The sequence below is a fragment of the Falco peregrinus genome, chromosome 5, assembly GCF_023634155.1.
Source record: "Falco peregrinus isolate bFalPer1 chromosome 5, bFalPer1.pri, whole genome shotgun sequence".
NCBI classification, from domain to species: Eukaryota; Metazoa; Chordata; class Aves; order Falconiformes; family Falconidae; genus Falco; species Falco peregrinus.
This window is the reverse complement of record NC_073725.1, coordinates 77,220,910-77,232,533: the sequence shown is the minus strand read 5'-3', so window position 1 is coordinate 77,232,533 and position 11,624 is coordinate 77,220,910. Positions and strand designations below refer to the sequence as shown.

Below are 11,624 nucleotides of genomic sequence, written 5' to 3'. Positions count from 1 at the left end.
AGCAAATTCTTCCCACTGTTAAAATTAATGGAAGAGCTGAAAGCTGTACTACTTAGTATACAGCAACAAAGATTTCCTAAACACTCTGCACAGGCTGAATAATGGAAAAAATCCCTCAATTCATCTTTTTCGTTGGTCTGCTTAGCTCTTTTTCCATCTCTACATTAAGACTCCCATCAGCAAATTAAGACCTTGTTTCATGTTTCTAAAAGTAGTGTTTCTCTGAAAGTGCAATCAGCATTTAAAACGCTCAAATTCTTTCTTAAAATTATACTTTGCTGTACTAAGGAAGACTATTTGCAGCACTTAAGAGGCAAATAGCCAGCAATGATCTAATCAACCCAAAATAATCCTTGGAAGTAGGTAAGTAGCTGGTTTATTTTACCAGAGATTTATCTATGGTCATTTTGGACCCCGAGGATGGTTGAGGTGCTCCCTGCCTGCGGGTATTCCTACCTGAGCCACCGCCTGCCCCGTCTGGCTGTGCAGGCAGGAGCCGCCGTGCGCTCCTCATGCAGACGTTCTTGTAGTCCACCTCCAAGACGTGGCCGCTCTTGCTGCAGACAAAGCTGTACGGGAGAGAGACCCCTGCTCTGGCACACCGGGGGCAAGAGAAGCAGTGCTGGCAGGGTTTAGTTAAAGCCCAGCTCGGTTCACCCGTTAAACGGTTTGCCTGATGGAAAGCAATTCTGGTTCCTGGTAATGTAACAGGTCAACAAGGTGTCCAAGGGCACCTTTCCACGCGCTGCCCTACAGATCTACAGCCAAGGCAGAACTTCCTATTTTATTTCCCATCCCTTTGAAACCTTAATTAGCAAAAATGCTAAAAGCCCAGCACAGACTGCAGAAATGAACATCCCTCTGCCACAGGGAACAGCTCGGGGAAAGATGGGGCCAGCTGAGCTGGTCTGACTTTGATGATTAAAATAAAACAACAACAACAAAAAAACCCCCAAAAAACCCCAAAAAAGCGTGTGTTTGTCTGTGTGCAAAAGGATATGTACCGCACTCCTCCCGCTGCCAACAGAAAGCTAACCACGAGGCTCGAGTGGGGAGTGATTCACTAAGAAACAGCAGTACAGCAAGAGGAATACCCGTTTCTTGGGCTATTTTGCAAGCAGCCCAATTTCTTTTGGGAAGCCAAGCGTGCCGAGGAGGAGGGGGCTCTCCCAGCTCCAGGGGGCACCTGTATTTTATAGGGAGAGCCTGAGCAAAGCGTGGTGCTTTGAGCTGGAAGGCTTGCAAGCACATAGTGAAGGAATGGGGACTGAAACGGGAGGGTCAGCACTGACTGGAGCTCCAAACACCTCCCCATTTTTGTTTGTTTGGGGTTTTTTTAGGGCATTTAGGATAAGGTGTGAGTTTAATCTTTCAGTTCTGAGCACTGCCTACATCGCTGCTGGAAGGGATGCTGGGCACTGAAGCTACCACCCACCGATGTAGCTAGGGGATACCGCAGAGGCAGGAAGGGGGAAGGGAAGCAGCCAAAAGCCATGGCAGCCCCTTACAGCGCGCGGTCCTGCGGCTCCCGCTCGGCAGTGTGCCCCTCGGCGAAGGCCAGGTCGGTGAACTCCAGGGAATGGTACTCGCCCAGCTTGATGGGACACGAGCGCAGCTCTCCATCCCGCACTCGCCACAGCCTGATGTTGTCCCGGCCGCAAGACACCATCCTGTCCCGGGAGAGGCTGCGTGAGAGCTGGGCAGGACCCCCCAAGCACCCGGCAAAGGCCAGTGCCCCAAGGGCCACCAGCTGACAGCCAGGACACAGAGCAGGGATGGCAAACAGATGGCTGCAGCCCTGCAATTCCCCCCGCAGCCACGCCAGAACCAGTGCTTTTGATTTATTTTCATTGCATGCTACCTGGTATCATCAAAAAAAGCGATCTTCAAGGCCTGGATGTCCACATCCGTGTGTGCTTTGGCCAGTACGGCCACCTCTCCGCCACGGGTCACCTGAGCAGTGTTCCACACCACCACCATCTGAAGCAAGAAAACACAATGGCAGAGCTGCTCAAACGTGGAAAACTTGGCAGCAAAAGAGCTTTTCATCACAGCAGCTGGGCAGCTGCACGTACAGGAGCCTGCTCCAGAGCTGGGCACAATGTATTGATAGCAGAGTTGAAGCAGGGGAAACAAAAACCCTCTCACACAGAGGGTTTAGGACAGTCCAACAGCTTTGCAAAGCTTCATAGCAATATTCTTCTCTGGCATCCATAATTATAGGTTCTAAATCCTAGGGCTGCCTGGCAACAGGGCTCAGACTTGGAAAAAAAAATCCACAGAGAAGTGGGAACTCTGCCTGCCGAGACACAGGAACTGCACCAGGGCTGAGCCGGGCTGCCGGGGCTGGAGGTAGCACAAAGGCGGCTGCACCGGCTCCCGCAGCACTTCGCTCCCATGCAGGTTTGCATGCTCGGGGCACCCACCACAAGGGGTGAGAGAGTCAAACCCTTTCCTCAAAGGAAAGGGGGAGATGGGTGAAGAAACGCAGGTGATCTGATGCTCTGCATTTCAGAATAGCATTAAAAACAGAGCCAGGATCACCTTGGAGGCTGGGGTGGGCTGAGGCATCACCCTGGGAGAGGTGCTCCCAGCCAGCACCCATCTTCCCATCCTGCTTTTGCCTTATTGATGCCCCACTCCCCAGTTTTAGCTCACCAGCTCCCACTCAGATCACAGACCACTGCCACGTGCTGGGAACAAAACCAGAGCAGTGTTTGTTTTTTCCTGCAGGCAACACGCAGTTAGCAATGGCACAGCTAATTGCTGGTGGTCGTCAATAAGGGATCAGTGGATGAGAACAGTTCCACTGATAAAGCAAAACCCCCAGTCCCATGAAACAATTTTATTTTTGGCTGCTACATGTGGCATCTGCGTCATCCCCTAGCTACATCGGTGGGTGGTAGCTTCAGTGCCCAGCATCCCTTCCAGCAGCGATGTGGGCAATGCTCAGAACTGAAAGATTAAACCTCACATCTTGCCCTAAATGCCCTAGAAAAACCCCAAACAAACAAAAGTGGGGAGGTGTTTGGGGCTCCAGTCAGTGCTGACCCTCTCACTTCAGTCCCCATTCCTTCACTACGTGTTTGAAAGCCTTCCAGCTCAAAATGCCACACAAACACGTGTCACCCCCAGCCCCGTGGGCCAGAATGGCTGTGGAGGCGGGCAGCATCGCTGCGCCTGAGCCTGCGGCGATCCCCACAGGGTACAGGCAGAATCACACAGCCCCCTCCATCACCCTGCCTGGGCTCAGAGCTGGGCTGTGCCACACTAGCGACAGAAACAGCCCCAAACCTCAGCCCCAGCAGCTCTCTCGAGCTGCTTCCAAAAGCATTTTTTTTGCTTGCAGCTGAGGAACGCTCACAAGCATCAGGTAGAAGGAAAGTATTTTTTAAGCACCTAATGGAAGGGATTTCCCTCTGACTGCAGTGAGGAACATGCCAAGGAAAGCCCAGAGCAGAGGTTTGTCTGCAGAATAACTACATAATCCGGGAGAACAGTCATCTCATGTCGCTTGTTCACAGGGCAGGGAAACCTCCAAGTTTCAGTTCTCACCGTTTTGCCGTGCCCATCCTTTCCAACACCACACAGAATGGCTCCGCTGTAGGAAAAGCTGCAAGAAGAGGCCACCTGGTGAAACGCAACTCCTTGTACTCCGAGTGCACTCAGCGGGGAATAAAAGGAGACAAGTTGTGGGTATGGGGAGACAGCACAGCCTGAGGGATGAGCTCGGGAGGGAGCTGGCAGCATATCGGCTGTTCCAGGCCAGCTGCCAGCAGGTCTCAGTGATAAACACAGGCAACTGAAGCAGAGCTGTAACTCACCCCTGGTTTATCACGGCCCAATAGCACAGAAAAGCTGCCGTGCTGCAACACTTCACCCACCCGAATGCATCCCTGCACCCAGGCTAAAACCCACCTCAGGGACAAGAGGGAATGGATGTGGGTTTTAAACACGGAGAGGCAGCTGCCCGTCGGGAAGTCCCAGAGACGCAGCACGCTCAGGGGACCAGCCTGCACGGAAGCCAGCAAGGTGCTGCTCCCGTTGAAGGCCAGCGCCGACACCTGCGGGAAGCACCAGGTCAGTGGCTCTCCAGAAGCACTGGGACTGGGGGTATGTCTGGGGCACAAGGACGGCGCTACCGTATGGCTCTGTAAGGAGTTACCTTATCCGTGTGTCCGAGGAAGAACCTCTGCTCTCTGGTCTGGATCTGCAGGGCCACTATAACGGCGTGGCAGGGGTAGACCACCGCAGTGTTGTTCTGAGTCCACAGTGCCTGCAGGACCAAGACCGCAATGAGAGGGCCACGGGACCCCCAGAGATGCACCAGGTCCTAGGCTGGACCCACAAAGATTTCTTCAGCAGATTTGCCGCACGCATGCAGGTGAGGGGATGCTTTCCCACACACGGGCTGAGCTTCTAACTCGCAAAGGAAAACTAAAACCCAGCCAACATCCTACTTAATTCAGTGGATTTACTGTACCAATCATGTCTACGACGTGAACAGCAGATACAAGGGCAAAGATGTTGCTGGCAGAGCTCTGAACTGGCTGAACCAAACCCACCCTGTCTCTAACACAGACGGCAAGCCGGGCTCCTGTGAGGCACAGCGCCCCACGGAAATGATCCAAACACAGCTCCTCCTTTCCAGAGTCCTACAAAGCAGCTCTAGTTTTAACGGGATAAAACGCGGAAGCTGTGAGACCTGGGGAAGGGGCTGGAGCACAAGTCTGATGAGGAGCAGCTGAGGGAACTGGGGTGGTTTCATCTGGAGAAAAGGAAGCTCAGGGGGGCACCTGATCGCTCTCTACAACTACCTGAAAGGAGGTTGTAGTGAGGTGGGAGTAGGTCTCATCTCCCAAGTAGCAAGAGACAGGACAAGAGGAAACTGCCTCAAGCTGCACCAGGGGAGGTTTACACTGGGTATTAGGAAACATTTCTTCACTGAATGGTTCATCAAGCACTGGAACAGGCTGCCCAGGGAGGTGGTGGAGTCACCATCCCTGGAGCTATTTGAAAGATGTGTAGATGTGGCACTCAGGGACATGGTTTAGTGGTGGGCTCAGCAGTGCTAGATTAATAGATGGACTAGATCTTAAAGGTCTTTTCCAACCTAAATGATCTATTCCAGCTATAAGGCCCCCATAATTTTTAATTCACCGCCATAGCAGCAGAAGACCTATGCACAAACATAAGCTTGTGCCTATCTGCTTTGGGGTCATTTTCCCCATCAAGACGTACAGGAAGGGTGGCACTCGGCTGCCTTTCGTGCCTGCAAAAAATCAATACACCGGCCACGTGATTACAGATCAACTCCCCAAACCGCCTGAGTTACTGACCCACTTGGTGCTGCAGCCTCCAAAGCCAATAATCATTCTCAGCTTCAGGATGGGATCTGGTAAAAGCCTCTGGAAAAGAAAGACAGCACTTAGAGCTGGATGGAGGTCCTCAGCCCACAGGGCCCTTCCGTCCCCATCACTTGTTTCTCTCTAAAGCACAGAAGCAGCTTTGGTCCCCTCCTGCTAGAGGGGATGGCTTTAAATTACTGAACCTGGCAGAAGTCAGAGCTGGCTGGAGGGAGGAGCTGGGGTTTGCCGGTGTTGAGCAGCTCTCCCACCCAGGCTGGGGGTTGCAGCCAGCCCTTCCCAGAGCCCTGGCAGTGCCCAGAGAGCCGGTGGCTGCTGCGGGAAGGGCTGTCCTCCTACCCTGCAGGCAGAGGTCCACCTGCAGGCTGGCATGCCTGATCCAGGGTCCTTCCCATACATGCTCTGGGCAAAATAGCAAACATACGTTATTGGCTTAAGGCCAGTGCACTTGATCACAAGGTCCCTCTTTCAAGGCAAGTAAGATACTAGTGGAAAGGAGAACTGCTAGTCAGAAAAACTAACACCAGCGAAAGAACTCCATAGGATTAACTGAAACTCCAGCCTGAAGCTTGCATCTCCTCTGCTGCTTCTGACAGGTTCACAAGCACCAGCCCTAAGCGTTCCAAAGCCACTCTTGAGCTCCTGTGACTCCTCAGCGCTTCACCCACCTCCTCTGAGCCGACACGGACAGTTCGGCTGGCTTGTTTGCTCTTCTGGTGAGCATAGACGTGGATGGCACCATCACTGACTGCCGGTGACTGCCCGATGTCCCCGACACTGGGTAGTCGCTGGTCCTTCTCTAGCTCCTGGTTCCCAGCAGGCATGGCTCCCCAAGGCCCTGGGGCTGTCAGGTGAACCTCAGGGATGCTTTTTGTAATTACCCGACACCGGCGTGGCATCTGAGAAAGAGCAAAGCCTCAGACAGAGCTCAGCCCTCCTCCCAGCACCTTCCACCCACCACAAAGGCACAGGGAGACAACCACATCTCCCCAGGTGACTCTTCACAGCAAATACAAACAAGGACAAAGCAACACGGAGGGAGAGCATCCCTGTAAGTACCTAGCTCGGCCAGGTACGTTAACCAGCTGCTCTCCCTACGCTGCCAGTGTTGTCTGTGCAGAGTTTGCCTCCTCCAGACAGCAAACCAGAGCTCCAGGAAAGATCCAGCCCTGAGCAGTCTCTGAAGGGCTGCCCTCTCTCCACTGAGCAGGGGAGGCTAAAAGCACCTGGCCAGGCTGCTTGGTGCTTCCCAGTTCAGAACAGCAGAGGGGTCGGACTCCTCACTTTCTCCCTCTCCGCAGCCTGAGAAGGATGGCTTTCCCCAGTCCCTCTCCAAAAGCCCATCACCACGCTGATTGCAGGTGCCAGCTCCCACACCACCACCAGCAGGGAAGGGCGAGGGCAGCAGCCTGCAGTCCCAGCCATCCAGACTCCACACACTGCTCTGCTCCCCAAGGGCACCCCATCAACTTCTTTAGTCGCCAGTCCTCATTCCTTATCTATAATTTGAAGACACAACTATTTGCTGGCTCAGTTGAGACAGGGAGGATAGATGTCTGGAGATTAAGAGGTACTCGGCATTTATCTTGTCTCTGCTCTGTGCTGTGCCATGCCAAACCACCCGGGCATTAACTGACCACAGGGTCAACAGACCAGGGGGCTGACCTGCCTGGATCAGCTGCAAATGACAACAAGCACCTTCTACATCTTAATTAAAGGAACTCAAAGACAAGGCGTGGCAAAACCTCCATGGGAGGCAGGAAGGAAGAGGCTGCAGTCTCCTCCACAGTGCACTTACAGCTTTGGGACTGATTATCTGATGGATGAGGGACAGTCGGTCACGGACTGCTTTGGTGAGTGTCACTGGCTGGGGCAGCTGGCAAACGGGGTCCTCTGAGACTTGGCCACCTGGGCAACATGAGGAGCAGGTTGGGCTCTTCTGGAAAGCCAAGGCACCCACCTGGGGTGGCACAGCCTTGGCTGCTGTCCCCAGCCTTCCCACCTGCCGCAGGACCGGGACAGCTCTTCTGGATGGAGTCGTATGGTAGCTTGGACCCCTCGGATGGGAACCTGAGCAAAATCAGAGGAAGGTGCCATGTAATCGGGATATCGTGCTAGCACCCACAAATCCTGGCACAAAAGTCTCTTCACTGTCTCCTATAGGATTCCCTGCTTTTGCCCCACCGTCTCTGAAATATAAGGATACTAAAGTACCTCCCAAGTCTGATCTACAGCGTTAGTTTCCAGGGGTTAACTTGGCACCACGAGCGCTGGGCAAAGCCGCTAAGCCAATGACTGGAACGAGCTGCGATCTATGACCAACACGATCCTCTGGCAAAAACCTCACCAGCGATGGGAGCCCAGCGGTGAAGCTGAGGAAGGTACGCTGACACCTGACCCTTGATGAGGCATTACAGCTGATGACAACGCAGCAGCCCGTCAGACTGCCCCTTACATTAGCAAGGGGCTGAAGCGCTCCCTAGGAACAGCACGCACAGAGGAAGGCTTGCATTATGCTGGTAGCCACAGGAGCAATCCCAGCAAGAGACCGAGAGAGGGGATTGGTGTCCACGCCAGGCACAGGAGTGCTCTACAGCCTTTTTCCTGCCCCAAAACATCACCGATCAGCAGTTAAGCTCAGACCAGGGCAGATGTGTTAACTCCACCAAAATGCTGGAGTTGGGTTGACCAAAATGTCTCCGCTTGAGCCCCAGATTTGTCTGGATCCATCATTCCTCAAGCAGCGTTCCCCATCCTGCCTTCCCCCAGGAACAGGGAGGTCGTGGAGCCGCCACGGGTCCGAGCATGGCCAGGAGCAGCCATACCTGATGTAGTCGTAGAGGTCGTGCCACTTCTGTCCCTCCGGAACAGGGAAAGCCATGTCCCGCGGCATGGGAGCAACCCCGCGGCAGGCCAGGCTGGCTTGCTGGGCCTCGGAGAAGGTCACACCTGGCAGCATGGGGACAGATAAAGAGAGTGAGCTCTCCAAGGCCTGCGGAGCTGGCTGAAATCCCTTTTTCTGTGGGACGTGGGCACAAACTACTTCCCTCTGTGAGAATGCCTGGAAAACAAAGATTACAGCCCTAAGGTCTGTAACAAACTAACACACCTTTGCACCAGAGGATTCCTGAAACTCCCAACCTCCAAAGAAGACCCCAGAGCATAAACTCTCGGTGTCGAGTTATAAATCTGCCAGGCCAAAGCTTCACTTAGATTTCTGTTCAGTGATTCAGCAGTTTCACATGATTTGTGTTAAGGCTCTTTTCTCATTTTCTCATCTTCTTTCCTTCATGCATTTGTGAACTCATGAAAGTCTCCATGAGATCACAAGTTTCAGGAATCTGAAAGCAGCATCTCTAACTCCCTCCTCACTGATGCCTTCTGGCAGGTCAGGCAGATTTGCAGCACAAAAAAAGAAAGGCAGAAACAAAGGTTTTGACCTAAGTATCTCTGCCACATTGAGCAGGTGAATAAAAGAAGCAGGTTGAAAGATTTCCGAGACAAAAAAACCACAGGCTCTTCCAGCAGATAAAAGCACAGGCATTAGAGGAGTGAGGCTTTTTAACACCTTTTTTTCCCCTGAAAAAATATTCTGACTTTGGTAAGATATTTAACTTTGCTCTTACTGTTCGCTTTTACAGCTGGAAAATGAGAGGACTGCTGCCTCCAGAGGTCAGGAGATTGTATTCACCAGCTTAACATTGTATTGAGTATTTTGCCCTTTCTGCTCCATATCGTGCTGCTACAGCAATGGCAGCCCAGGGCAAACAGCCCTGCTGGCATCACGCCTGCAAAAACAGCTTTAAACCCCCCCAGGTCCCATGCAGGCTGGGTTGAAGTCACAGGAGAAACCTGAGGCTGCCCCGAGGTCTCGGCTCCCCACCTGGGTCGAACACCAAGTCGCTGGTGCAGAGGTTTTTCACCAGCAGATTGGAGCAGAGCCTGATGCTCTTCAGGTGGCTGTAACGGCGGTTGAGGTAGAGGGAGAGGATGGAGTGGAGGTCAAGCACCAGGCAGGTCCAGCGCACATCACCAGGGGCTGCCCCCACCAGACCTGGGGAGGAGAGTGGCAGGTGGCAAAAGGGAAAACAGGAAAAGATGCTACAGACCTCGGACCTTGCGGAATGGGAGACGCAAGATGAACGCAGCTGAGTAAAAAGTATTTATCAGTCACAACTCCCACCAGGCTTGGCTTGTCTGGGCTAAAATGGGAGATGGGGAAAACACGCCTTAGAGCTCACTACTGCAGCGCAGGGGTGGGAAAGGACAGACAAGCAGCCCCGCTGCCTCCATGGACACGTGCCCAGCCTGACATGGCACCCTGCTGTTCAGGAGAACAGGGGTGGGGACACCCCTCCTGGGAGCTACAGCTCCCACCTTCCAGCTGCTGAGTCTCCTCTCAGAACCACCACCCTTCATCCTCCTCAAATACATCAAGTCAACTTCTGAACTCTATTTATTTTCTACCAATTTATTTTGGTGGTGATGTGCTAGCCCAGTGCCACCAGTGGCAGCCCCCCGCACACTCCTCACCGCGCCTGGATGGTGAGCCCTTGGCTGCTCCGCAGATGAAGGGGAACTGCAGCCAGGTGGCCGTGGACTTGAACTCCTTGAAGAGGTTGGAGAAGGAGATGCGAACCACCTGGTTTTCCTGAGCAGACAGACACACATAGAGCTCTAGTCACCCTGGTGGCTTCAGCAGGGAAATGCTGCAGAGAATAACGCACATGGTTGTGCCTCCTGCCCCCTCGGTGGCACCTGTCCTCGGTGGAGATGCCATGAGGATGGAAGCCATCCCCACCTCGGGGTAACCCCCCCATCAGCAACAAGAACCGGCCAAATTCTGCACACCCCAAGAAGACCACCGCTGCCACCCTCTGGTCCTTCAATCAGGCCACGACGGTTCAATGAGGCCACCCCATGTCATGTACCTTGGTGGTGACATCCAGGTGGACCACGAAATGCTTGTGGGGCATGGGCCTGAAGAGCAGGTAGAGGTAGCGCCCCACCAGCCCCAGTGACTGCGTCCCTGTCCGGGGCAGCTGCAGGTAGCTGCTGGCAGGGGTGGAGCTCCGGATCCGGTACACGGTTCCCTTCAGCCTCGTGTCCTTCCAAAACCAGGGAAAGGGATGGCAGGGGGGATGGGGGTGTCAGCACTGCCCACCTGTGGCTGCCTCCCCCCCCCCACCCCATGGTGCCGGTGTCCCTGTTACCTTGAGGGCGGCCACGTCCCCCTCCCTGGCGGAGCGCTTCCACTCCTCCACGCGGAAATGCTTGAAGATGTTCAGGTAGGGATGCTGCCAGGCTACTGGTACCATCACCAGGATCAGCGGGGGGGACAGTACCCCCGCCCGGATGTCCCCCGTTATTCCTTGTACTGGGGACTCTGCCAATACCCCCATGTCCTGAGGTCCCCCACCCTGTTATTTCTGCACCCTGTGCCCCCGTGCCCTGGTGACAGCCCCCAGTACCCCCATACTCCGCGCCCCTCCAACCCCGGTGATGCCCCCGGTACCTCCGTGCTCCGAGTCCCCCCAGCCCTGGTGTCACTCCTGTGCCTGGAGCCCAGTGATGGACCCGGTAACGTTGTGCCCCTAGTCCTCCCACCCCAGTGACACCCCAATACCTCCATGCTCCGAGCCTCCCCCTGACCCGAGTGCCCCCCCCCCAGCCCCGGTGATGGACTCAGTACCTCCATGCTTCAAGTCCCCCCAGATCCGTGTCACCCCCACAGCCGGTGACACCCCCGTTTATATCCCTGTGCTCCGAGTACCCCCAGCCCCGGTGTTGCCCCGGTATGCCCGTGCCCTGAGCCCAGCAGCCGCGGTGCCCCCTCGGTACCTCTGTGCCCCGGGCCCAGCAGCCCTGGTACCTCCATGCTCCAAGCTCAGCAGTCCCGGTAGTCCCCCAGTACCCCCGACCCCAGCAGCCCCAGTGCACGCAGCACCCCGGTGCCTAAGTCCAGCGGTCCCAGTACCGTGGAATCAGCAGCCCCGGTGCCCCCATGCCCCGAGCCCAGCAGCCCCGGTACTCCCAGTACCCGAGGTACCCCCGGTGCCCGACCCCAGTACCGCCCCAGTACTCCCTTGGCCTGAGCCCAGCAGCCCCGGTACCGCCCCGGCACCCCCAGCCCAGCCGGCCCCGGTAACCCCCCCCCCCCCCCCCCCCGGAACCGCCGCTACCTGCCGCCATGGCGCGCGCCGCCGGCTCAACCGTCCCGCGCGGCCGCCGCCAATCCGTGCGCGCCGCCCGCAGCCA

The 11,624-nt window shown here is 55.2% G+C and overlaps 1 protein-coding gene across 1 annotated transcript in view; it reads right to left on the bottom strand.

Annotated features, from left to right (window-relative positions):
- LOC101921810 (mitochondrial Rho GTPase 2) overlaps nt 1–11,616 on the bottom strand; it is a 45,326-nt gene extending 33,710 nt beyond the window's left edge. The window contains exons 1-16 of the mRNA XM_055806506.1: nt 11,549–11,616; nt 10,580–10,674; nt 10,298–10,474; nt 9,900–10,017; nt 9,250–9,420; nt 8,192–8,315; nt 7,369–7,436; nt 7,165–7,274; nt 6,035–6,265; nt 5,340–5,408; nt 4,166–4,276; nt 3,919–4,064; nt 3,556–3,613; nt 1,862–1,980; nt 1,509–1,670; nt 457–569 (exon numbers count right to left, since the gene is read on the bottom strand). Of these exons, the coding sequence (XP_055662481.1) occupies nt 457–569; nt 1,509–1,670; nt 1,862–1,980; nt 3,556–3,613; nt 3,919–4,064; nt 4,166–4,276; nt 5,340–5,408; nt 6,035–6,265; nt 7,165–7,274; nt 7,369–7,436; nt 8,192–8,315; nt 9,250–9,420; nt 9,900–10,017; nt 10,298–10,474; nt 10,580–10,674; nt 11,549–11,558 (1,882 nt within the window). The 5' untranslated portion in view covers nt 11,559–11,616. The remainder of the gene's footprint in view (nt 1–456; nt 570–1,508; nt 1,671–1,861; nt 1,981–3,555; nt 3,614–3,918; nt 4,065–4,165; nt 4,277–5,339; nt 5,409–6,034; nt 6,266–7,164; nt 7,275–7,368; nt 7,437–8,191; nt 8,316–9,249; nt 9,421–9,899; nt 10,018–10,297; nt 10,475–10,579; nt 10,675–11,548) is intronic.
- Between the last annotated feature and the right edge of the window lie 8 nt (nt 11,617–11,624).